Source organism: Plecotus auritus (genome assembly GCF_963455305.1).
Source record: "Plecotus auritus genome assembly, chromosome: 1".
NCBI classification, from domain to species: Eukaryota; Metazoa; Chordata; class Mammalia; order Chiroptera; family Vespertilionidae; genus Plecotus; species Plecotus auritus.
In genome coordinates this window covers 43762837-43790666 of record NC_137770.1, presented here as the reverse complement: position 1 = coordinate 43790666, position 27830 = coordinate 43762837, and the positions used below count along the sequence as shown (strand labels likewise).

Sequence of the window (27830 nt, the reverse complement as noted above, 5' to 3'; positions counted from 1 at the left end):
GGAGACAGCATCAGGTTCCACAGGTTAAGAGTTCAATCCTACCAGACCTGCCCCACCACACACACTTCAGACGCTGGATGCAAGCCCAGATTATGTACTCCTGACTGACTGGCTGCAGAGGAAGGTACCAGCAACCCGCTCCAACTCAAAATGCTAATTGCAAGTCCAGGTTGTCACCTGTTCTTCTCAATGACCGGCTATAAACCAGAGTTTCCCATGACCCCCTCCCTTGGGTTTGATTACTTTGCTAGAATGGCTTATAGTACTCAGTGAAACACATTACTTACTAGATCACTGGCTCACTGTGTAACTAAGGAACAGCCAGATGGAAAGACGCATAGGGCAAGGAATGTGGGAAGGGGCACAGAGCTCCCATCCCATCTCCAGGCTGCCACGCTCCCTGCATCTCCACGTGTCCACCAAACCAGAAGCTTTCCCAACCCCATGCTTGTGGATTTTTATGGAGGCTTCATTATGTAGTCACAATTGATTAAAATCATTGCCCATTGGCAACGGATTCAACCTCCAGCCCCTCTAACCTCCAGGAATCAAACTGACCTCCTGGCCGGTGTGGCTCATTGGTTGAGCATCAACCTATGAACCAGGAGGTCACAGTTTGATTCCTGGTCGGGCATGTGCCTGAGATGCAAGCTTGAAACTCAGTGGGGGGCATGCAGGAAGCAGTTGATCAATGATTCTCTTGGATCATGGATGTTTCTAGCTCTCTCCCTTCCTCTCTGAAATCAATTATATATATATGAAAGTTCCAACCCTTCATTTCCTAAGTTATCTATACTAATAAAAGGGTAATATGCAAATTGGTCAGGACGCCTTCACAGTAACTACCAAATAGCAGGCTGCTTGGGACAACAAGGCCAGCAGGTGGGATAATGAGGAATGACCAAATGACTGAACAGCAGGCTGCATGGGGCAACCAGGCTGGCAGGGGGGGCAGAGAGGGGCGACAGGCCAGCAGGCAGAAGTGGTTAGGGGTGATCAGGCTGGCAGGGGGGGTAGTTAAGGGCAATCAGGCAGGCAGGCGAGCAGTTAGGAGCCAGCGGTCCCAGATTGTGAGAGGGATGTCCAACTGCCGGTTCAGGCCCAATCCCAGGGATATCTGGCAGTTGGACATCTCCTGAGGGGTCCTGGATTGGAGAGGGTGCAGGCTGGGCTGAGGGGACCCCCACTCCACTGTGCACGAATTTCATGCACTAGGCCTCTAGAATAATTATATAAATATCTAATCATTATGCTGTATACCTGAAACTAGTATAACATTGTATGTCAACTATAATTGGGAAAAAGAAAAAAAATTCCAACCCTCTAATTATATGGTTGGGTCTCCTGGCAACCAGCTCCCATCCTTAGGTGCTTTCCAAAAGTCAATTCATTAACAAAAGACACCTCCCAACACTTGGGAAATGTTCCAGGAGTCCCAGGAGCTGAGAGCTAGCAATTATGGAAGACCAAAAGGATATGAGAAATATATTTTGGTCATCTAAATGATTCAATATATATTTCTTATAAATCACAATATTCATCTAATTTTTATATAAAATTCAAATTTCCGTGTTCATAGTTTTATGGAACACAGGCACGCTCATGTGTTTCACAGCGTCTACAACCGCTCTGCACTACAGCGGCAGAGTAGTTGTGACAGAGACCGCAGTACCCACAAAGCCCAAAACATTACTCTCTGGAGTTTTACAGAAAAACTCTGCGGGGCCCATGATGTAATAAAATCTCGACTTTCCATCAATTAGGCTTCAAACTCTCACCTGAGAAACAGATACTTGCCCTGACGCCATCTTCCCTTTAAAGTCCAACCATCACAGTGTTTCACAAAGGAGCAGCTAGTAGCTGCATACAGCAAGAATAATGAGACAAGAACGGGCATACAATCCAAAGATGTCCTAGACACCCTAGGAGTAGTGTACCCACAGGAGGAAAGAGAGTCTCTCACTGACTGGCAACACCGGCAAGATCAGTTTTTACCCACAGAAAATAGTGGATAAATAACAATACAGGAAAGAAAAATTACACAAAACAAAAGCAGAAACAGGACACCAGAAAAGATCGGAAGTGTCAATGGTGTACATGCCAAGAGAGAGAAATCCAAGGTGTACATGGTTTGAATTACCATGGTTGAGCAGTGAGGAAACAGGGAAAATCAGGCATTTACAGTCCTGGAAGATGGAACAGTTAGACTGTTGATTTCAGAGAGGAAGGGAGAGAACTAGAAACATCCATGATCCGAGAGAATCATTGATCAACTGCTTTCTGCACGCCCCCTCTGGGTTTCGAGCCTGCATCCTGGGCATGTGCCTGACCAGGAATCAAACCGTGACCTTCTGGTTCATAGCCAGGGGTCCTCAAACTTTTTAAACAGGGGGCCAGTTCACTGTCCCTCAGACCGTTGGAGGGCCAGACTATAGTTTAAAAAAAGAACTATGAACAAATTCCTATGCGCACTGCGGGCCCAGGACGAATCGGCTTGCTAAGCAGGACAGGCAGCGGCACCTGGCGGGCCGGATAAATGTCCTTGGCGGGCCGCATGTGGCCCGCGGGCCGTAGTTTGAGGACGCCTGGGTTAGACTCTGACAGATGTTCCCATAGTAGGATTTTCAGTAGCATTCTTGAAGATTCAAAATGCCAGCAACCTACACAGCATTTATTATAGGGTGATCACTGCTACAGAGTAACAACAGTGTCTACAAAATACTCATTAATTCAACAGCTATCTACTGAACAGGTACTGAGTTCAACAGCAGGCACTGTCCTAGTGCCAGAGTGATGAGAACAAGCTCCATCATCTTTGAAGAAAGCCGAGGGGACTAGGGTGGAGGAGGGAAAGAAAAGAGGAGAGGGCATCAGAGCAAGGTCAGAGTCATTTAGATTTTATTATGAGTGCAAGAGAAGCCACTAGAGCAGTGGTTTTCGGTCTATCTATACTAATAAAAGGGTAACATGCTAATTAGACTGGGAGACCTTCCAGGAGACCTTCCGGACGTTCTTCTGGACAAAGCCATGGTGGCGGGTCTGAGGTAGAGGCGGTTAGGGGCCAAGAGGGGAGGGCAGTTGTAGGTGATCAGGCCAGGATGGGACGGCAGTTGTGAGTGATCAGCCGGTGGGGGGGGGCCATTGGTGGTGAGCAGGCCGGCGGGGGGGGGGGGGGGCAGTTGGGGGTGAGCAGGCCAGCACGGGGGGGGGGGGCAGTTGGGGGCAAGCAGGCCATCAGTGGGGGTCAGTTGGGGGCGATTAGGCCAGCGGGGGGAGGCATTTGGGGGTGAGCAGGCCAGCAGGGGGGCATTTGGGGGTGAGAAGGTCAGCGGGGAGGGCAGTTGGGGGCCGAGCAGGCCGGCAGGGGGGCAGTTGGGGGTGAGCAGGCCGGCGGCGGGGGGGGGGGGCAGTTGGGGGCGAGCAGGCCGGCGGGGGGGGGGCAGTTGGGAGCGAGCAGGCCAGCAGGCGGTATGGTTAGGGGCAATCAGGCAGGCAGACAGGTGAGCGGTTAGGAGCCAGCAGTCCCGGATTGCAAGAGGGATGTCCCAGATTGGAAAGGGTGCAGGCCGGGCTGAGGGACACCCCCCCTCCATGCATGAATTTCGTGCACCGGGCCACTAGTTTCACATAAGCATTATCTGAGCAACTTTTCAAATATATGAATGCCTTGACCCAGCCCACACTACTTTGGTTTTAAGGAAGGGAATGATTTACATTTCATAACCACTGATAATTTTGAAGAACTGCAGGGGCAGGGGTGTGCATGAGTGGAAATGAGACCACGCGAAAAGTTAAGGTGGGAGTGGAAATGATGAAAGTTTGAATTACCATGGTTGAGCAGTAAGGAAACAGAAATAGGAAGAGACAACTTTTCCTGATCATTTTGTTACAGAGGGGAGAATGATGGTGGTGGAGGGGCAGACAGGGGACGGCAAGACCAAACAGTATTTTTAATTTTCTTTTTAAGAAGGGAAAGCTAGTATGAGGTTACTTAAACAGACGGGAATGATCCTGTTAAGCTTAAAACATATTTACAATTATTCTTCTTTAATTTGACTAACCCTCAGCTGAAGGTCACTGTGTCACAGTGGCACTTCAGAACTTTTTAGAGACTTGACTGGGTTCTCTTAAATTGCAAGACAATGTTTTCCCACCTTTTAGAAAAATCTTTCTTTGGTGCTAGCTTTGTATTATACTATATATCTTATTTTGAAGCTAATAGTATCTCCATATCAAGTCCCACAAATGGCTCCACTCAGGATATCACAAGAATATATCTTTTCTACTCAGAGGTAGCAAAAACGAAGTTTAAACTGACCAAAATCCTGAGAAAAATGATATTATACCAACTGAGAACCATCCACCTAAGTGCACAACAAAAATACTTAACTGCACAAATTGTGTGTGTGTGTGTGTGTGTGTGTGTGTGTGTGTGTGTGTGTGTGTGTGTGTAAAGCAACATATGTCAATGCAATAGCCGTTAAAGTACTTAGGTTATCTAGCATGTTACAGCACTACTTGTGTCAACAGTGGCAAGTTAAACCATAACACACTATGCAACTGTAACCTGTATAAACACTGTGTACACAATAGATTTCTGATATCAACACACACATTTACCTATTTCTCTAGTTACAGACTCACCACAAGCATAAAAACATGTTGACTCTAAAAGGAACACTGACTTCTCAAATAATTACAAACAAATAATGGCAAATAAAAGAAAATGCTACTAACTAGTTAAATAATAGTTTATTTTTCTTGTGTGGTATTAGGATTTATAAAGGAATAATTACTGACATCCCTGTATTTGCATACTCTAAAACGCTGAAATTACTTTTCATACATGTTAACCATGTGTACACCATAAGTGTCTATAGACGCAAGCGGCGGACCTTTTTAAATTAAACTCAAAATATTGTGGCAGTTAACTGGTTAACCACCCTCCCCATCACAATGTGAGCTCCGGCCCATGTTCAAAATAAACAAACATTTCTGCGTTTTTGGAATGGCAGCCTAGGTTTCAAACATAACATTAAACAACTGAATGGGAGACACACACACGCGCAAAACATCAGCCAGACACTTGCCATGGTAGGAGTTAGCAAACATCACCAAGGTAGGCTTGTTTCCATCAGTATTATGAAAGCATTCAAGGGTAGATCGTGCTCAGCAACATATTCTAATAGTCAATTTTTCCAATATTATGATTTTCAGTTATGCTCCAGGTACCGTGTAACTTTCTTTTATTTGGTATATTGTGATTTTAAATTACTATTTCTAGATTTTCAGAAGCAACCTACCATAACTACAAACATTTTCAGAAAGAAAAACTGAAGGGAAAAATGTTGTACTATTATGAAGTTCTTGTTTATTTTCCTTGGTGAGGGGAGAAAAAAAGGGATTTCATTATTTATTTATACATTTAGCCTGTTTAGTAATTTTTAGAAGTCAAGAATTACTTAGATTATGGTATAACAGAGATGACAAATGTCTTCTATAATAACTTTTGGTAAAACGTGTTAATTTTTCAAAACATTTTGCCAGGATTCTGGAAAGAATTATTCCTGTGTCCCTCCCCTACTTAAAAGAGCCAATCATGCTGTGCTCTGTTGCACATAAAATAATATCTGACAGGCACTCAAATTCATATAATTAAAATTGCAAATGGCTAAACATTAACTGAGTCAATAAAAATCTCCTCCCTCAACTGTGGTAGAATGCTCCTCAAATTCAAGAAGTGGTTGTATATTTATTCCACAAAGACATCGTGTGTGTTTTAAGGAACAGAAGGCGTAGGATTCATCACTCGGGGGCTGAGCACACAGATATTGGTTGTATACTGGTTACTACCAAATAGCTTTTGGTGTCAAAGCGTTCACCTGCTCCACGAGTCACAAAAGAAAACAACTACTTCAAAATTTTTCCTGCTACGGAGAACATATTATATGCCCCTCTGTATACAGTGACAGCTAGCTCACACTACAGAGAAGAGGAGCACAAGAAAGGAGGTACCACAGCGATTTTCAGCTGGTGTGCTGCAACAATTTGTAAAACATGCAATACCTGACTGATTAGTCAGGGCACTGACCTCTTTTCCCTTAGCTGTCAAATAAAAATGACAACAGCCACACAACGATTGAGCCATCCGGTGTGAATGAATCAAAAGCTATACACTGGAATTTTTTGGTCAGATCAGCAAAAAAAATTTTTTTTGGTGTGTCGCAGAGTTTTAGTAATTACTTTATATGTGCCATGAGATGAAAAGGTTGAAAATCACTGAGATACACTATTTTTTAAAAATATATTTTTTACTGATTTCAGAGAGAAAGGGAGAGGGAGAGGGAGAGAGATAGAAACATTAATGAGAATCATTAATCGGGTGCCTCCTGCACGTGCCCCGTGCCCCCCACCCCCCCCAGTGATCAAGTCCACAACCCGGGCATGTGCCCTGACTGGGAATCAAACCATGACCTCCTGCTTCATAGGTCAACACTCAACCCCTAAGCCACACCAGCTGGGCTGAGATACACTACTGATAACACCATATTTAATAGACCTACAGCAATTACTACTTGATATAGCATTCTAAAATGCAACTTTTTGCTCTCATTTGAACAAAACTTTTGTTTAAAAAGTCAAGAAACTGGTAAATAGAAAATTAACCAAATAACCTGTTTTTCTTAAGTACCCACATTTTAAAAATAAGTAACTCATTAGTAACAGTTTGGAATAAGAGAAGACAAGATATTACTTTTAATGGCTTCTAGTTCTAGTGGCACGTTTAAGGAAGAATTTTTATGAAGAAGGAAATGTAAAATTTGTTCAGTATTCTCTTAACTTCCATAGGCCAGAAGCAACGTTTATATTATGTTAGATAATCTTTGGTAAGCAAACATTTCATTTTAAATCTTAAGTACAGAAAAAAAGCTTTCTGGGCACATGCCGTATTTTTGGTAAATAGGCATTTTTTAATTTTGCTAACATTGTTGACACTTTCTGCTGTTTCCAATCCTCTTGAACCACAAATTAGGTAATAGAACTGTTACCATATTCAGGAGTTTTTTGCCTGTCTTTACTGATGGTAAAGAACATGCCAGTCCTGGAGCACGAGTAACAAAACTAAGCAGCCTGGTCTGACACGACTGCCAAGTGAGTCGTGCAAACCGACCATACCAGCCGTCATGGGCCAGTGTCCTCCCAACCGCCAAAATAGGGCTTTCAAACTCCACCGCACGCCCGCCCCCCACCCCCACACACACACCGTTTACTGTACCACCTCCTCACTCACCTACCAAACTTGGAAGACTTGTCCTCCTTCATTTCACAACCAGGCAGATTGAAACAATTACTATTTAGAGTCAACGGGGTCCAAAACATCAGTGGGCAATCCCACTCGGTTCCTCTGTCCGCCACTGTATGTCAAACTTCCCAACCCTCCTCAAACTCCTGAGGATCCTCCTTCTCAGGAGACAACCATGGATTCTACCTCAGAGGACACAGATGCCATCAGACTGGAACTATTTCACCTACATGCCAACCAAATCTACAGACGTCCTTCCACCTGCACCCAGCGGGCCACCTGCCTTTGTGTTACGAGGAAAGAAGCCTCTCTCTTCCTGCCTCTCTGAAGTCATCGCCTGCTCTGCTGCCCTCCCGCCGTCTAGGAGCCATGCACTTCTCTCCTACACTGGCTCCCTAGACATCTCAACCATTCCCATGGCTTTAAATGGCATGTTGCCCTCATCATTTTTTCACCAGCCCAACCTTTTGCTTAGAGCGCCAGCTTATACAGCCTACTGTCTACCCCACATCTCCCTCTGGATGTCTCACAGGCATCTCAAACTCAGTATCCCCAAACTTAACCCAATTTTCTCCTATCCCTACGGTTACTTTGTAGAGCACTTATCAACCCATTTGCTCAAGTGAGAAATCTGAAAGTAATGGATTCTTCTCTTTCCTGCGTTCCCTGCATTTATCAGCAAGCCCTTCAGTTCCACTTCCATCTCCACTGCACCATCCTATTTCAAGCCATCATCTCTTCCAATGACCTAGCAGCGGCCTCGTATGGGTCTCCTGGACTCCACTCAGTACTTTCCACACAATAGCCAAGATCTGTTCAACAGTTGCTTGTCATTCCCCGGCTGACGATCACCCTTATACAGGGCGGGGCAAATGTAGGTTTACAGGTGTACGTATGGAAAATACAATAATTGATAAATAATACAAGAATAAACTCTGTGTTTTGCCCCACCCTGTAATCCTAGCACCTAGCCCAGTGCCTGGCACACAACAGCTGATAAATGCATGAATCCTCATACTGCAAATGTTAAAGGTGTTCCATTACTCTAAGAAAACATTAATCCCAACAAGGAAATTATTCTTAAACCATCAAGAAATACATTAAGATTTGTTAATTTAATTGTATGTTTAAAAATTCATTTTATCTTAACTTTGGAATTAAAACATGCTTCCATGTAACTAGACATGTGGCAGAGATTCCCCCAGACGTGGGGAATCCAACAACTGACTTCCTCTGCTTTCTCCCTTCTAAAAAGGATGGATTCCTTTGCTCAAGACAATTCCTATTGTGCAAAATGATTATGTTCCAAACATTCCTTTGTTAGCCTAGAATTATGATTCACCACACAGAAACATTATAAACAACAGGTTCCAAATCAAACTGCTACCCAATCTAAAATCACCCAAAGAATATTACCAGCAATATTAAACTGAACTGATCATAGGTGTTTGCGGTTAATGCTTCGTGAGAACTACTAGCAGTGGCACCGGCAGAGAGTGGACTGGAGGGGAAGAGAGCAGATGCTGCTGGAAAACTGTGAGGGAGACAAGGACTTCCTGCTAATGTAAGGCAACCGGCTACTCCCCAGTCCTCCTTCCAAACTCCAAGAATTAACCGGCCTCCTTCCTCTTTCCCAGCTGTACGTTGCTGTCTTAGGGCCCAGTGGTCGGCAAACTCATTAGTCAACAGAGCCAAATATCAACAATACAACGACTGAAATTTCTTTTGAGAGCCAAATTTTTAAAACTTAAACTTCTTCTAACGCCACTTCTTCAAAATAGACTCGCCCAGGCAGTGGTATTTTGTGGAAGAGCCACAATCAAGGGGCCAAAGAGCCACATGTGGCTTGCGAGCCGCAGTTTGCCGACCACGGTCTTAGGCCAAGGTTTCTTTCCTTTACTAAGCTACTAACAACAAACAAGTTTCAGTTTCTGTTTTCCTTCTCAATTCCTGAAACTAATGTTTCTAATGAGATATTATTGGCAATAATGTGTAACAAGTAAAATGAATGCTTAAATGTTTTAAAAATTAATTTTATAATGGTAGCCCTCATATTTCCCGAAATATAGAGGACTTTAAATAATAATTTCACCATAGAATCACAATCATTTTTCTTAAAAACTCCTTATCCTCCAGCCTTTTAGTCTCTCTCTCCCCAAACGCCTTTTAATTTCCGCTTTGAGAAAGCTGAGGACCCCACGCCCTTGCTTTTAGAATGTGCATTCTTGATCATTCTTTATCAGGGAAAGAGGAGGCAAAGTGAATCAAATGTTATGCTTTTCAGGTACACAATCAGTAAATGAATGAATAAACATTTTCCCAGTACTTACCGTACGCCAGACATAAAGCTAGCCCTGGGAATATAAAACTAGTAAGCAAGAATTCCCATCCTAGAGGTGCATATAGTCCAAGTGAGGGACACAATTAGTCAAATGAGCTAAACAGATAAATGCCACAGAGGCCACCAACTTTAAATGTGAAAGACTTAGGCTCTGAAGAAGAGGTGACGTTTTACCTGGGTCTTGAGAGAGAGAGGGGGAGTTTCAACACATGCTAAGAGTAACTGTCCTATAGAAAATGCAGGCTCTCAATCAGAGTGTGGTCTGAGGTGGTCATGAAGGGACTGTGGAGAATGCAGCAGAAGAAGGAAGAGCTGGCAGCAAGACCAGCTGCAAGCTGGACCTACCTGACCTAAGGCACAACCTGAAGAGAAGCCAAACATGAGAGTCGTGTCTAGGAGGGAATCACAGGTTGCAATGATGATCATTAGAGATGAGAGGACAGCTGGAAAGTGAAGAGGAAAGCTAGAAAATGCCTAGGGCTTGAGTAACAGCACTAAAACATTCTATCTAATAAAAGAGTAATATGCAAATTAACCATCACTCTGCTACACCCACAAGCCACGCCCACCAGCCAATCAGGAGCGAATATGCAAATAAACCCAACCAAGATGGCTACGGCCACAGAGAGCAGGAGGGAGGCTTGGGTTTCCCTGGCAATGGAGGAAGCCAAGCTTTCCGCCTGCCCTTGCCTGCCTAGGCCTCCACTCAAGGCTACAAAGTTTCAATGATAGAAGATACATAAACCCAAACAGAAATGGCGGCAGCCACGGAGCTGGAAAGAGCAGGAGGCTAGGGTTGCCCCCGGCAATGGAGGAAGCCAAGCTTTCCGCACACCCTGGCCGGCCCAGGCCTCCGCTTAAGGCTACAAAGTTTCAATTATAGAAGATACGTAAATCCCAACAGAAATGGCTGCTGCCACGGAGCAAGCACAAGGCTTGGCTCCGCTCCAGGCTACAAAGCTTCAATTGTAGAAGATAAATAAACCCCAGATACCAGGGCCTCAGCTTGGGTCGCCAGGGGTCATGGCCGGCCTGCAAACCACCACAGGCTCCTCGCCCAGGCCGTCCCATGCCCCAAGGGAACCCCCACCCTGATCCGGGACACCCTTCAGGGCAAACCAGCTGGCCCCCACCTGTGCACCAGGCCTCTAGCCTATCTAATAAAAGAGTAATATGCAGATTGACCATCACTCCAACACACAAGATGACTACCCCCATGTGGTCAAAGATCCTGCCCCCATGTGGACACAAGATGGTCACCACAAGATGGCCAGCAAGGAAGGACAGTTGGGAGGGACCAGACCTGCAAGGGAGGGCAGTTGTGGGTGATCAGGCCAGCAGGGGAGGGCAGTTGGGAGGGACCAGGCCTCAAGGGAGGGCAGTTGGGGGCGATCAAGCCTGCAAGGGAGGGCAGTTAGGGGTGACCAAGCCGGCAGAGGAGGGAAGTTGGGGGCGACCAGGCCTGCAGGGAAAGGCAGTTGGGAGGGACCCAGGCCTGCAGGGGAGAGCAGTGGGGGGGACCAGGCCTGCAGTGGAAGGCAGTTAGGGGTGACCAGGCCTGCAGGGGAGGGCAGTTAGGGGGTGACCAGGCCTGCAGGAGAGGTCAGTTAGGGGAAAACAGGCTGGCAGGGGAGCAGTTAGGCATCAATCAGGCTGGCATCAATCAGGCTGGCAGGGGAGTGGTTAGGGGGTAATCAGGCTGGCAGGCAGAAGCGGTTAGGGGCAATCAGGAAGGCAGGCAAACAGGCAGTCGGACATCCCTCGAGGGGTCCCAGATTGGAGAGGGTGCAGGCTGGGCTGAGGGACACCCCCACCCTATGCACGAATTTCGTGCACCAGGCCTCTAGATTATTAATGATTTAATATATACCAGCAGCACTTAACACATTCTCACAAAAATAGATATTAAGGAATGAGAAAGAAGACAGACTGTACATCAACAGGGAGGTAAAGAGATTGCCAAAGTGGAAATACCAGGTCTCATTGGGGATCAATAAGATATGTGTCACGTGGGGACTGTATTTACTGACTTCCCTCAGTATCTTTCCCACCTCAGAGCTAAGTGACCTGCACTAGTAAGAGGACTACTGTGAGGTAGTAGATTTCAAGCAATCTTGAAGGCAAAGGTCTGCAGCAGAATAAAATTCTGGTGAGAGTTTCAGCAAACTTTTAAGGCTTCAATGACGAACTAAGGCAGATGAATTGACCAAGTAGGCAAAACATTTAGAAAGTAAACTTCTGAGCTTGGCCAGTTTGGCTCAATGATTGAGCATCGACCCATGAACCAGGAGGTCACATGCCTGCCTGGAGTTGCAGGCTCCATCCCCAGTGTGGGGCATGCAGGAGGCAGCTAACCAATGATTCTCTCTCATCATTAATGTTTCTATCTCTCTCTCCCTCTTCCTCTCTGAAATCAATAAAAATATCTTTTTAAAAAAGAAACGAAACTTCTGATAAAAAGTTGGCAAATGGATATTCCTGTGACATAGCTAACACTGAAAATCAAGGAATTCACTCCTTAAAACAAAATCATCTTTTCAAGTTACTTACAAACCCCAAATAATGTCTACCAATTTCAACTTAATATCTGATACAAAATAAACTCAAAGTAGCTGAGAAGTGTTATCACATAAACCATGCACATAATTACAGAATGCGCACAAACAGAAAGTATGCTGATTATTCATTTCCAGAGGGTGGGTAACTTTCCATCCAATCCTGAAGGCTTACTACTTATTTGGTTCAACTTGGCTTAGTTCCTAGAAGACTGGACTCAGAGTCCATACAATGTCAACATCCGACATTCTGAGAGGAACATCGGGGCTGAATTCATCAGCTAATATTTGATGCATAGAAGTGCTAATAGTATTTGTCTTTTAAAGGTGATCAAAGGCACAAGCTATTCAATAGTTTAAAAAGAATATCACTTTGAATATTTTATTGCCTTTGATCATTTAAATTTATCTCAGAAAGTACTAACAAATGCTAATACAGGACTGGAGTGTAGACTACTGGAAAAAACATTTCTTGGAATCCAAGAGGCTCATATCTTCTGTTATTGACTTATATGTACCTGAGGAACTTCAAATTTGTAAAAATCTGATGTCTCTTCCTGTTTAAAATCTGATGTCTCTTCCTGTTTAAAATCTTTTAATAGTATCTCACAGTTCTTATTATAACACAGTCTTTTGTTATTAATCCTCACCCGAGGATATTTTTTCCAATGTTTCTTTTTTTTTTTTAGAGAGAAGGGAGTGAGTGGGAGAGGAAGAGGGGCGGGGAGAGACAGAAACATGGATGTGAAAGAGACAAATCGATTGGTTGCCTCCCATAAGTATCCCAACCGGGTGCCTGCAACCCAGGTACATACCCTTGAATCAAACCTGAGACCCGCCCCCCCCGCCCCCCCCCCCCCCCGCTGCACCCGTACCGCTCTGTCCCCAGGCGGATGCTCTAACCATTAAGCAAACCAGCCAGGGCAAAACACAATCTTTTAAACCTGGTTTACAAAGCATTTGAAGTACCTGCTTATTTCTTAAGCCTGTCGAGCCACTGGTTCCCCAGTATGGCTCCTCCATTAGTCTTCTTTCAGTTCTTCAAATGGCCTCCCTCTCTTGGTCCACCTCTCTTTTTGGAACTTCTCATCTCCCAACCTACTGTTTTTTCCACCCCATATCCCCACACTTAATGTCCTTTGCCACCCTTCTAATTCCTACTCCACTTTCAGCTCTCAGTTTAAAAGTAATTTCCTCTAGAAATTTTCCCCTACACCCTATGTCAGGTTCCTGGGTACATACTCCCATAACTATTTCAATTTTAATAATACTCATCACATTATAGCAATGAATTATTTAAAGACTGTCTTGCCCCTAAAGACAGTGGTTCTCAACCTTTCTAATGCCGCGACCCTTTAATACAGTTCCTCATGTTGTGGTGACCCCCAACCATTAAATTATTTTCGTTGCTACTTCATAACTGTAATTTTGCTAGTGTTATGAATCGTAATGTAAATATCTGTGTTTTCCGATGGTCTTAGGCAACCCTGCTAGGGGTTGAGAACCGCTAGCAGGCATTAAAAAGGTTGAGAACCACTGCCCTAAGACTTCAAGTTGAGTGAGGCTAAGGAATGAGTTAATTTTGTTCACATTTTGTCTCTTCTATCCCTACTACAGTGCCTAGAATTTAGTAGGTTCTCATTTAAAATATTAAGTGGGGTGAGTGAAGGAATAACAGAATACAATTTCCCCACTTAGCTATATGTTTCTTCTCTATTATCTTACCTTCCACTTCTCTAAGCTAGTTTCCAATCCACTGTAAACACAGCAATCCTCAACCTGGAATGCCTTTCTTCCTAACTTTTTACCCTGACGCTCCTTCAGATGAGGCCAGTCATTGATCTGCTTCTAAAGCTCCGTCACCTTCCTGTACCACTTATTTGGCACTTCACGGCCAGACCATCAATTGAAACCAATCTTTTCATTTTGGTATTAGAAAACCACTGACATTTTGAGTAAGGACTATTTCCCATTACCTAATGTAATGCTTGGCTCTCCACAAATGTCTGCTTTGCTGCTACTGATGAGAGGTCAAATCCTGTCCCCACAGAAGTCTCATGCTATATACCTCCATAACCTATCAAAAATAGAGTGTATAGAATTACTTTATGCAGGAACATGTACACATGAATGTTCCATCTCATGCTAAGGCCCCTCTTTCCTAGTCTAATTTATTTAAGGCATTTATTCCCCCAAACTTGTACTATATGAGTGAGATACCCCAGAGGTCCATTAGGATCTCAATAAAACAATAACAATTATTGTAACTGGTAATATATATATATATATTCATATAATCCTCACAGCAACCCTATGAGGTAAATATATTATCCCCATCTCACTTATAAGGAAACTAAGTCACAGTCATAGCTTGGCACAAGGTCACGAAGTTTATAGGTAGTGTAGTCAGTGTTCAAATCCACAAGAAACTCTATCACTAGCCACAAAAGTCATCAACACCTCGCACAAAACTTTTGAAATTGGCATAGCAACTGTCTGCCTTTTTTTCAAGTTATTTTTAATTTTCAAAAAGTTATGAAATTCTTAAATCTGAATTTAAGGAACGACATTAAGGAAAAGGAAGCTGGAAGGCATTTATCCAACAGACATCATCTAACAATGCTGGCACTTTCTTGGGGTGGTGAAACACAATACAATATACAGATGATGTATTACAGAACCGTGCACCTGAAACCTGTGATTTTATTAACCAATGTCACCCTCAATAAATTCAATAAAAAAGAAAAAAATGTTAGAGGGGGAAAAAAATGCTGGCACTTTACTGGTATTTTATTCATAACCCTGAGTACTCCATTAAGAAAAAGATATCAAAAGCATCATTACACTGATGCCCTGAAATTACAATTGATCTTTAAAATACCTGATGTAATTTTTAGCTGCAGCGTAATATAAAAATAGCATAGATAAGCCTGACCATAGTGGCTCAATCGGTTGAGCATCGTCCTGTACACTGAAGGGTTGCTGTTTCTATTCCCAGTCAGGGTACCTGGGTTGTAGGTTTGATCCCCAGTTGGGGAGCATATGGAAGGCAACAGAGAGATGTTTCTCTCTCAACAGATGGATGTTTCTCACAGAGATGCCCCTTTCCCTCCCTCCTTCCCTCCCTCCCTCCTGGCTAAGCACGTCTTGGGTGAGGAATGAATGAATGAATAAATAAACAAATAAAATAGTTAAATACTACGTGAGCAAAGATTGACTAAAGATTTTAAGGCAGATGTCACCTCCTCTCCACTAGAGATTATTAGCTCCCAACCTTGAAAACTGTAAGAGTCTCCCAAGAATACACTGAAGCTAGCTGGTCCTTCTACAAGTAAATAATCAAATGTGAAAGCTGAATCATAAAAGAAAAGGAAATCCAAATATAAACCTCACCTTTTAATCCCTTACTGCTTTTCCTCTCTCAGACACACTAACTCACTAAGAAGCAGAATTGAAATTGAAAGTACCAGAAGATTCAATGTTCAAAGCATTTTACCAGTGTAACATTCTCAATGAAGTAACGTAGACCAATAATAATGACCTTTTTATCCACAATGGTATTGCTTCAGGATGCTATCCTCTACTTTAGACAGTTACCATACTTGAAAAAAATTTTTTAGAGAACTCGAGTACATTATAAAGTAAAGGGAACACTTATTTATCTATACTGTATAGCAAGCATGTCAAACTCGCGGCCAGCAAGCATGTCAAACTCGCGGCCAGCCACGAGTTTGACATGCTTGCTGTACAGATAAGGAAAATGAGATTCTGAATATTGAAAACCCTGTCTTAAAAAAACCCCAAAACACCACTCAGGTATTAAGTGGTACGGCCAGGATTGGAACCCAGACTTAATTCCTTCTATATCATTAATACCTAAAACTATCGTTCAAAGACTAGAGGCCCAGTGCACCTGGCCTGTGGGGATCGGGCCGAAACCAGCTCTCCGACATCCCCGAGAAGTTGCGGATTGCGAGAGGATGCAGGCCAGGCTGAGGGACCCCACCGGTGCACGGACTGTGGGAGGACTCCAAGGCGTGTCCCGCCCATCTCGCCCAGTCCCAATCTGGCCAATCAGGGCCGGCCAGCCAGGGAGGGACCACAGGAGGTTGGCCGGCCAGGGAAGGACTGCAGAAGGGCTCCAGGGCATATCCGGCCCATCTCACCCAGTCCCGATTGGCCAGACCCCAGCAGCAAGCTAACTTACTGGTCAGAGCATGTGCCCCCTGGTGGCCAGTGCACATCATAGCAACTAGTCGAATGATCAGACACTTAGCATATTAGGCTTTTATTATATAGGATGCTTCACTACTGGCTCATTTTTGTGACTTAAGTTCTAAATATCTAAGTTTTCCAGTAGATTAATGATACATCATTTTCATTGGACTATTATTTTATACCTCAGATTCTACCAAATTGAAATATCAATTACATTTTAAATTGATAAAACATTATCTTAAATTGATATAATACAATTATTTCCTTTCCGATAATCACTACTATACCTATATATTCCTCCTTTTAATATATAACTAGAGGCCTGGTGCACGAAATTCATGCATGGGGGGTGGGGTGGAGGTCCAGCCTGCACCCTCTCACAATCTGGGACTGCTGGCTCCTAACCACTCTATTCTGCTTGCCTCATCACCCCTAACCACTCGCCTGCCTGTTGATCGCCCCTAACCACTCACCTGCCTGCCTCATTGCCCCTAACTGCTCACCTGCCTGCCTGATCGCCCCTAACCGCTAGCCTGCCTGATCGCCCCTAACTGCCTCTGCCTGCCTGCCTGATCGCCCCTAACTATTCTGCCTGCCTGATCGCCCCTAATCACTCACCTGCTTGCCTGATCACCCCTAACTGCTTGCCTGCCTGCCTGCCTGATCACCCCTAACCATCTCTGCCTCAGCCCCGCCACTGCGGCTTCGTCCGGAATGACAACCGGAAGGTTGTTCGGCTGTCCGGTCTAATTAGCATATTATGCTTTTATTATTATTATAGATAGTAAACAGAAGCTATACAACTTACAGAACAAAATCTTTGTAACCTTGAATAGGCAGATTTCTTATATATGACAATTTTTTTTAAAAAAAAGTTCAATCCAGAAAAGAAATTGATTAAATGGACTTCATTAAAATGGAAAACTCTGCTCTTTGAAAGATATTGTGTTAAGAAAATGATAAGACATAGAGTAGGAGAAAATATTGCAAAACACATGATCTGATAAAGGACCTGTATCTAAAATATATAAAGAATTCTTAAAACTCAGTAAGATAAACACAATCTTTTAATCCTCACCCTAAGGATATTTTTTCCGTTGATTTTTTTTTTTTTTTTTAAGCATGGAGAGGAGAAAGGAGGGAGGAGGAGAGAGAGAAAAACCATGTAAGAGAGATGCATCCATTGGTTGTCTCCCTTTCACACCCCAATCAGGGTCAGGGATCGATCCTGCAACCAAGGCACATGCCCTTGACTGGGAATCGACCCCTCGACCCTATGGTCCACAGGCTGACACTCCAATCACTGAGCCAAACCGGCCAGGGCAAGAAAAACACAATTTTTTTAAAAGGCAAAAAATATGAAGCCACTGCATTAAGAAGACAAACAGATGACATATAAGCATATGGAAAGCTCCCCAACATCATTGATCGTTAGGGAAATGTGAATTAAAATCATGAGAACCACTGCATTCTTATTAGACTGGCTACAATTAAACAAAATAAAGATAAAAAACACCTGCCCTGGCTGGTGTTGCTCAGTGGTTGGATTAGTTGTCCATATATCACACCAATAAGTGGCAGGGCTCGACTATTGTTTCTTACTATTCTGTGTAATCCATTAGCATCTACTACAGCCTGGAGACAGCTGATATGGGAAATCTATACCAAATGATGTCTAAAAATATTATCTTACCTAACAGTCAGCTTAGAAAAAATTAAACTTTAAAGACAAAGAACCTATAAAAATATTCTGAAGTGAAATTTGCACTGATAAAAAATCTTATTAAAAAATAAGGTAAAGCGCCCTAGCTGGTTTGGCTCAGTGGATAAGAGTGTCGGCCTGTGGACTAAAGGGTCCCAGATTCGATTTCAGTCAAGTGCATATGCCCAGGTTACAGGCTCAATCCCTAGTAGGAGGTGTGCAGAAGTCAGCCAATCAATGATTCTTATCATTGATTAGAGGCCCGGTGCATGAAATTCGTGCAGGGATAGGGTCCCTAGGCCTAGCTGGCAATCAGGGCAGATCTGTGGGGTGACTGGCGGGGCCATCAGGGGGCCCCGCTGGCACCCACCTTGGCTGGCCTGGGGCCTGTGGGAAGCTCCTGTGTTGAGCGTCTGCCCCCTGGTGGTCAGTGTGCATTATAGCAACCGGTCATTCCACTGTTTGGTCGATTTGCATATTAGGCTTTTATTATATAGGATGTTTCTAATTCCCTCTCCCTTTCTCTCTGAAATCAATAAAAATATATTTTAAAAAAAGGTAAAGCAATGTCTTGAAAGACAAAGGCTAATGAATTGTTCTATAGGGTGACAATAAAGTCTGGAAACAGGTACTATTTACTACATGTATCTTAATATAATTTTAATAAACCACTTATTATATATTCTCCTGTGGTTCCAAACTTGGTAGCCATTAGGTTTATTAAAGGACCCTATGAGGCCAATTTAGTTATAATAAATGTGGAATGAGATCCTGAATGGAAGAAACAAAAGCCGTTACTAAAACAATTTGCAAATTTGAATATAGATACATAGTAGACAACAGTATTGATTCAACGTTAAATTCCCTGGATTTCATAATGGTACTGTAATATTTAAGAGGAAGTCCTTATTCTAAGGTGATACGTATTTTACTAGTAAGTATCTAGGTATGAAGGGTTTTGATGTCTGCAACTTAAATGGTTCAAAATAGTGTGTGTGTGTGTGTGTGTGTGTGTGTGTGTGTGTGTGTGTGTGTATACAAAGAGAAATCAAATGGCAAAATGCTAACTGGTGATATGTGAAGATTATATAATGTTTACTGTTATTATTCTTGAACAAAGTTTGAAATTTCAAAAAGTAGTTAGATAAAAGGTAAAACTTTCAATTCTCTTTCAATTTTCTTTAATAGCTATTATACACCGAGTGGCCAGATTATTATGATCTCTGAACACATAATAATCTGGCCACTCAGTGTATATTTCCAACAAGATCTTTTGGTGCTCAACTAAAGAAATTTATTTTGGTAATTTCTAAAGGAAAATCTAGTTATTTTGTCCTTCTCTGAGATAGAATGACTGTATACCATACTTCAAGATCACTTTAAGAGGCCTGGCCAGTGTGGTTCAGTGTGGTCCTGTACACGGAAGGGTCTTGGGGTAGATGTCCAGTCAGGGCACATACCCAGGTTGCAGGTTCCATCCCAAGTCAAGGTGCCATGAGTGAGGCAACTAATCAATGTTTCTCTCTCCCTTCCTCTCTCTCTAAAGATCAATAAAACCAGTCCTTGGGTGAGGATTAAAAAAAAACCACAACTACTTTAAGGAATTTTTAAGGATAATTTTAGCCAAAATTTCTTTTTTTTGATCATGTGTGATAACTTCTCAACCTAACTCTATTCTAACATACAACTGCAACATAAATGTACTCATTTCATTATTATGGCAAGAACATAACACACTTTTAAAGCAAGGACAACTTCTTTCTAAAGGTTACATTCAGAAATATAGTCCTCAAATTTTTGTAAGTCAATTCCATAGTAGATTTCTTTTTAGTTCCTTTTGAGTCCTCCAACTTACATTTTCTCCTCTGGAATATCATTTAACCTGACCTAAGCCAATTTCTACATTCTTCCGACTCATAATCAGAGCTAGAAGCATTGTCTATTCTTCCCTCCAAGCTTATTGAGTTGGCTGGAGACTTTCATTCAGTGAGTTTTATGTTATAAAAAATTCCTTACTTGTTAACTAAAATGAATTTTTATAGAAAGGTAAAAATGTAATTATACACAAAAGTTTTAAAAAGACAATTTTTATAAAGTGATACTAAAATGCACTGAAACAAAGTATCTCTTTGGAATTTAGAATCATCAGTCCTGACTAAACTCTAACTCTATGGAGAACAGTTTTAATACATCTCAATGATCTCCAGAGGAAGGTGAGGGAAGCCCATAAAATTGAGCTTCTTTACAAAATTTATTTTTGAATATAATTACTTTACAATTCTATTCTGATATCTTACTTTTGTAATCCTTATCCCTGACATTTTAATCCTTTACTTTAAAATAAAAACACTACACAGGTTTGAAAATTATTTTTAACAAAACATGCGATAAATTTTCTAAGTTGTATTTCAAGCACTCAATTTGTATTTCTAAAAAACAAAAATGTGTGAATAATTTTTCATTCTTGGAATGAGGTATAAACATTAAGGAGATCAATGTTGAGAACATTTGTCTAATATCAGCCTAGACTAAGTCCCAGAGGCAAACGTTTCTGTCACATCACGATATAATTCCCTAAAGCCCATTTCATGGTGTACACTCTTTGCTTTCTTTTAAAAGATAAGTGCAGAATGACAAAGGTGTTTTATACTAAGACTAGAGACCTGGTGCATGAAAATTCATGCACTGGAGGGGGGGGTCCCTTAGCCCAGCCTGCCCCCTCTCACAGTCCGGGAGTCCTCAGGGGCGGGAGGCAACCCAGGCGGTCAGGGGAAGGCGACGCCCCCATTACACCTCTGCTGCTGCCACTGCCGGCAGCACAAGCCTCGGCTGGCCCTGGTTACCTGAGCCTCGGGCCAGTCCTGCTTGCCTGAGCCTCTGTCAGTGGGGGGTGCAGGGGACCTGAGGTCCCCGGCGGAGTTGAGAGGACTCTGGCGGCAGGCGAGCAGAGCGGTTGGCCCTGGCAGAGGAATGGAGGATACTCTCAACGACGTGAGTTATAACTTCCAATTTGTTGGACACCATAGTCAGGCTTCAGCTTCGGGGGAGGGAAAAAGAGAGGGATGGGCAGCTCGTTGGAGGCGCGTGGGCGAGCTGTCAGTGGGACTCAAGGCCTCTGATGGGGCTGAGGGGACTCCGGCGGCAGGTGCACGTAGCAGCTGTCCCCCCCCCTGCTGTGGGCACCACCATCTTGTGACAGCATGACGGTCAATTTGCATATTACCTCTTTATTCTATAGGATTTGAAAGGGACCTTTCAGATCTTTGAATTAAAGTCATAAATCTAAGAATCATAGTTTAATGACCTTAACTGAGGTGCTAAAGTTCTTTATAAAATTCTAACTGAATATAAAGATTGCTGACACATACCAAGGAAGCATTATTTACTTTTTTTTTAGCTTGCTTAATTAAATTGCCCAATTCTGGATGAACACTGTACCTTCAGTGGTGTCATAACCCTTTTTCTTTTTTTTTTATCATAGGCCTCTTTGAGAATCTAACAAGAAGCTAAGAAGCCTCTGGCCAGAAAATCCCACATGTGCCCATATGCAATGTTAAAGGGAGGACTCATCCCAGAGAAACAATTGCTATTACAGCCTTAAAACATAGTATCTTGGTATTTATACACACTCTCATGAGAACAAGGGTATCACACAGGCATTTGAGTTGGCAGTTGTAGGTGAATGCTGTGGTAGCTACTGTTCTGAGGTACCGTTAACTGTTCCAAGGCTACAGCCGCTAACTGGTTCTGCTAATTTGTCCATCCCTGCTCTGCAATCCAGAGACACAGACCCTGTGCCGTCTCATCCCCACCATAATCTCCACCTCTTATCATTTAGACTCTGCAAGCTGCTTTGATCTATTTTAGCTACTGCTAACAAGTTAGCTACTCAGTCTGCCTTTTCACAGAAGTGACACAACTTAGGGCTTCAGAAGTCAGGTCATCCCAGTTTTAGGCAACGTGAAGAATTTTCACATTCTGTTTTTTGTTTGTTTGTTTGTTTTATATTTTTATTGATTTCAGAGAGGAAGGGAGTGGGAGAGAGATAGAAACATCAATGATGAGAATCACTGATCAGCTGCCTCCTGCACGCCCCCCACAGGGGATCAAGCCTGTAAACCAGGCATGAGCCCTTGACCGGAATCGAACCAGGGACAACTTCAGTCCACAGGCTGATGCTCTATCCACTGAGACAAACCAGCCAAGGCAAGAATTTTCACGTTCTTTTCTAATTTTACTGGAGACTGTTTTATAAAGTTTAAATACTGCTCTACTGAGTGTCTTCTCTACTTACTTGCCAATGGGTAATAAAATAACTTACCATTCAAAGTATCTAATCCTAAGGCCAAGAGCAGAAAATAATTTAGTTCTACTTATACCAAACAGGAAAGTCAGAATTATGTAGATAAGCAGTTTCTATTTGGAAGTCAAGATATTAAGAAGATCAGTACTGGTTTCGTTCAAGAAACAGGCAAGATTTCCCCATACATGGCATTTCCTACCATGTTGGAATGTTTTATTTTCACTAAATAAAATATTAAAGATGCATGAACATTAAAAGATTTAAGATTATACTACTCACTTAAAATTAACATCAGTTCTCTCGGAAAACAGTTTCTTCTCTATATTTCTATTTATGCCTGTGATTCTGTAATAAACAATTCTAACCAGTGCAATACAAATATAGAAGTCATTACTTATTCATTAAAGGCTGGCTTTCAAGAACTACATGTTGTCTCAGTCACCTTCAACAGCTCCTTTTTCATAATAAGAAATATCTCTTGTTGAAATCAGTATTATTAATAAGGTCCATTTATTATATATAAAGCAATCTATGATGTAAATGCTTGTTTCTTTTGAAAACAAAGAAAATATAAACAATTATATTTTATATTTTCTTCTTAAATAACCCCACACTAGTGCTGGACAAAAAAAGTTTCACAGTATTTTGCAAACAGTGACTGATTTATTCAAATGAGATGAGAAAAACCTTAACCACCAGTTACTAGTAAGTGGATAAACAACAGCAAAAATCTCATTTTCAAAGCTACCCCAGCTGGATGTCTTTCCGGGGCTGTCTCAGGGAGCCCAACAATGCAGTCCTGAGGAGGACGCGACCTCGAGAGGAGCTTCTTTTTGGCACTTCAATAATTAAATTTCCTGCAGGGATACAAAGCCAGTCCACCTGAATGAACTGTCTTATTCTGCAAATTTGCACCGGAACACTATTCCAGTAAGTTTATGTGGTAGGTATACAATAATCCCTTGGTAAGCAATGTTTCCTAATAAATACCACCTCTCTACTTTTCCAGAGTGGCTTGAAGGAATGCTGTTTAAAAAATGATAATAATAATAATAAAAGACCAAAAGCCTACAAAGACTGTGCTACACATGTCACCTTATCAGAGCTGCACTACATAAAAAGGCACTTTAAAGCTCAGAAGGCAGTCCTCCCAGCATTGCTCTTGTGATAAAATTATGTATTGCATCGTTTCAGTAGCTTCTTCCAGCTAAAAACGGTTTCATCCGTCACACAAAACGTGTACTGTGAAATTTCCTTCACTTCATATTGTTGGGACACCCTATCATTTAAAAATGAGTCCGTCTTAAATCAACTCAATATATATTTATTTGTACCCAAGCAAATACTGTCAATCTCGAATTAGCTCAATGCCTACTTTTTAACACAAAATTCTTTCACTAGCTTGTAATTAATATAAAACTGAACACTCGAAATAGCTTACTGGAAGCATGGACTACAGATAGTCAAACACTGCCCCACCCCTTGGTGAGAGTGGATGACTGGAACATTATTTTAATACACTCCATCACGCAGTACGGCCACAGAACCTTCAGCTTGGCGCCAGAAGTTACACATTTTCCCGTACATTTTATTCTTCAGTAGACTTTGCATCATACTGGATACCGAACGTCACCAACATTCAGGTAAACTGAAGGTAACTGATAACCACAAGCCCTGTAATAGCCCCTTCTCAACATCCACTTGCGCACCTTTCTCACTTCTTTTAATGTGAACTCGCTACACGTAAAGAACTAAGTTTTCCCGGGTAACTACGTAATTAAATTTATTAATTGGGAGGCTGGAACCGCGTTATGAAAATTTCAAAGAGTTAGCAATACAAAACAAGAAGCAGAAGGGGGAAAGGTCTATTTGCTTAAACACCGAAAGATCTTACATTTTTAAAAGAAGTGTTTGCGGGAGGCCAACCAACATTTCCAAAAGCCACCCCTCCCCCAGTCGAAAGTCTCCCCCCGCCCCCAACCCGCCCCGAGTCTGGGTGGTCGTTACCGGGACGTGGCTGGGATGCTACTCACCGAGTTTTTCCACCAACTTGAGCATCACCCCGCCAATGTGCACCTCCCCGGTCACTCTCAGGGTGACATCGCGGTTCAGGTCCGTCACATGAACACTCAGTTCCCACGTCCCATCCGCATAGCAGCCATCTGGCATCCTTATCCCGTCCAGAGCCATGGCTCCTTCCTGCGCGCACGGAGGAAATGGCTCTCGTAAGCGTCACTCCTCCCAAGGAAGGCAAACCCCACCGAACTCGCGCAGGCGGCCGCGGGCCGGGAGGAGGTGAAGGACCCCGGGGCTTGCGCACGAACTCGGGAGCGCGGCGGCGGGCCCGGCGGCGGGCAGCGATCTGCGCCCCGCGCCCTTTCCCGGCGGCCGCCCCGCGCTCCCGCCCGTGCCGGCCTCGGCGGCCACGACGCCGCCCGCCCCGCACGGCCCCCGCCTAGCGGACCGCGGCGGCTTCACCTGCCGGCCGCGCCCGCCCCGCCGACGCCGCCCGCGGGCTCCACATTCCTCCCCTCCTGCCACCCGCGCTCCCCCCGGGTCCCGGCCCCGCACGCGCGCCCCTCGCGCGGCAGACCTGCGGCTCGCGCGGCACCAGGCGCGGGAGCGGTGGCTCGCGGGCAGCGCGTCGGGTTCCCCCTCAGCCGGCGAAGCGCAGCCTCCCGGCGGGAGCGACTAATGGAGTCCCGTCGTCGCGGTCCCTTGCCTCCCTCCCCGCGCTCCACCCTCTCTCCCCGCCCCTCGGCCCGAGTCCGGCTGGGCTGGGCGCGCCCGCTCCCTCCGCCTCCGCCCCGCCGAGCGCCCGGAGCGGGCCGGCCGCCCCCTCCCCCGCGTTCCCGGGCGCGCTCCGGGCGGGGGGCGCGCGGCTCGGCTGGGGGCGGGGCGGGGCGGCGCGCGGGGGCGGGAGCTGGACGCGGGGGCGGGGGGCGCCCGCGGCGGCTGCAATCTCGGCCCCGCGGAGCCGCTGCCCTTTTATGGAAATGAAGGACCGGGCGCAGGGAGAGATTCCAACATCCGGGCTCTCGGCGGGACTGAGGAGGGGGAGCGGGGGGAGCGCGGTGGGCGGCGGGGCGCTCCCTTCCCGCTCGCGTCTCGCGCTTCGCGGGACCCGTGGTGGTGGGTGCCTGCGCTCCCCGCCGGTGGAGGGGGCTTGGCCCCAGCAAATTCCCAGGGCAAGGACGTTTTCGGGGAACCAAGTCCCTCCCGCCCCCTCCCCACGCCTGGAGCGAGTCCAAAAATCTTGGGGCGGTGAGAAGTGCCGCACTCGGGCAGCCGGAGAGTAGGGTTTGGGACGAGAAAACTTTAAAAAGTAAATGCCCAAGCCAGCTCCAGGAACATCCCAAAAAAGAATGACAAAACCCAGAGGCAACGTCCGGCGCGACCAGCAACTCCTACTGGACTCCCAGGAGTTTGCACGCGCTCTTAACCCATTCGGAAGCTCCAACCAGAAGCGAGCCAAATACGCCCTGCGATGCTCTTGTTTGGGGGGGGGGGGGGGCGGGAATCAGTGCTATGGTTTCAGAAAGTTTATCCAGCTCTTTCTACGTCTCTGTATATTTATATGCAACTCACATCTAACAGTCTACGAGGGCTTTAGGATGGACGCACTCCTCTGCCCCACCCGCAGCCACACCTTGAAGGAATTTTAATAGCTCGGGCACGGTGCCAGCCAGTGCTGGGAGGAACTGAAGAATCTTACCGGTGGAGACTGAGTAGCGATGGAGAACGGTCCTCCTGCTTCCCACTGCACTTTCCACTTCCCCACTCCGGGGAGTGCGCTCTGTTCAGAAACAGCCAGGGAAACTGCCTCCCCGGCTAATGCATGGCTCCAAAAACGTAGGTCAGGAAGACTCAGAGGGGATACCCCGCTCCCAGAAAAGACCCCAGTCTTAAAAGTCTCAAAGTCGTCTTGCACTGAGTCAAACACTTGGAAGAGGAACCCACCAGGTCAATAAGCCTCCGTTCATCGACACAATTGGGAAACCAGTAGAGGCCTCAAGAAGGGGTGAAAGGAAAGCAGCGGAAATTTAGTCAGATGCCAGAGGTTTGGCACAAAAAGATAGGGAAAACCACTGCAGTATTTTCAGCTAGTCATCATGGAGAAATTGATGCCTCCAGTCTAGTTTCTCCACTCTCCAATTATCTCTACCCATGGAGGTTTCAAGTACTTGACTTGGAACCAGAGAGGGGAGAATGTTTATGTAAATTACGGTGTTGAAAATATATAGAAAAATGTTTTTAATAGGGAATTGCTTGTCGGGGGTACAGTATTGTACATGCAGCTGTAAAATCACAAGCTTATCTATTCTTAAATATTCAGAGAAAAAAATCTGGAAGGAAACACACCACAAAATACAGAAGCTGTCTGGATGTTGAGATCATGGGAGATTTTTTTTTTTTTGGGGGGGGGGGGGGTATTCTTTATTTTCTAAAAAACGCCAAAGCTTTGTGTTCAGAACCCTCCTATCACCAGCTCAAATTGCATTCAGCATCTCAGCTTCTCTGTGCATGTCATTGCGTGCACAATGCTAGAGCAGGGTTGTCAGGGGATTCTTCGTGTGTTCTTTAATATCCACAAATAAAACAAGTTCTTTGAGAGCAGGGACTTAAAATTACTTGCATTGCCCATAAATTTACAAATAGCTTGGCACAAGGGAAATGGAAACATGCTGGTACCAAATCAACACAACACAGATGTCAAAGAAACGGGAGGTTTTCCCCACGGAGAAATCTCATTATTGAGAAAATTCTGGCTTTTCACTTTTACCTGTTTATTTCCACACCTTATCCCAAAAAGATTTTTGGCACTGTATAAGGATGCATAAACTATGAGATAGAATACATTATCGATGGCACAAAATTAAAAAAAAAAAATGTCCAGAGGTAGAGGGACAGAGATTTATAGTGGAAGCTGGAATGAGACCAAGAATTGTACCTTCTCAAACATGCCTTTATAGAACTAAAAAAAATTTAAATCTATATTCTTTCTGAATATACTTAGACAAATTTGTCAAAGCCAACTGTTTTAATGCTCACCTTCCACAGTCTAGTTCTTTTCTCACTTTCGTGTGACTTACTTTCTCAGCTTCCCACAGTGCCCACTTGTATGAATGCTCCCTGCATTTGGTGCCAGAGGGGGGTGGGTTTTAATATTGTGAGTAACAGCCCCATTTCTTAGCATTTGAAATAGCTTAATTATAGCGTTAGGAGAGAGACGTTACTAGCTTTGGAAAACCAGCCGTTTATGTTTGAGCAGTATAAAGCACAGGAAGGCAAAGACCCTCCGTTAAGTACCATTGGGAGAATAATTAGATGAGGATGGGTGCAGCTGGTCCCTTGGGGCCTTCTTTTTGAATATTTCAAGTTGTTGCTTGCTTTGAAGATTAAAGAAG

General features: G+C 44.1%; 2 protein-coding genes across 9 annotated transcripts in view; one reads left to right on the top strand and one right to left on the bottom strand.

Annotated features, from left to right (window-relative positions):
* STYX (serine/threonine/tyrosine interacting protein) overlaps positions 1-23246 on the top strand; it is a 204035-nt gene extending 180789 nt beyond the window's left edge. The window contains exons 11-12 of one of the 3 annotated variants that reach the window (XR_013961449.1): positions 21601-21726; positions 23129-23246. Coding sequence is in view for 2 of the 3 variants with exons in the window: in XM_080684625.1 (XP_080540751.1) it covers positions 21601-21629 (29 nt within the window). In the remaining variant the exon portion in view is untranslated. Of the gene's footprint in view, positions 1-21600; positions 22799-23128 lie in introns of those variants that run through there. The other 2 variants (XM_080684625.1, XM_080684628.1) reach the window with 2 other exon arrangements.
* The window catches only part of FERMT2 (FERM domain containing kindlin 2), a 68818-nt gene extending 43595 nt beyond the window's left edge, over positions 1-25223 (bottom strand). For 3 of the 6 annotated variants that reach the window (XM_080684575.1, XM_080684577.1, XM_080684574.1), the window contains exons 1-2: positions 25016-25161; positions 24456-24621 (exon numbers count right to left, since the gene is read on the bottom strand). In XM_080684575.1, the coding sequence (XP_080540701.1) occupies positions 24456-24612 (157 nt within the window). In that variant the 5' untranslated portion in view covers positions 24613-24621; positions 25016-25161. Of the gene's footprint in view, positions 1-24455; positions 24622-25015 lie in introns of all 6 variants that reach the window. The other 3 variants (XM_080684578.1, XM_080684576.1, XM_080684579.1) reach the window with 3 other exon arrangements.
* Positions 25224-27830: the final 2607 nt, after the last annotated feature.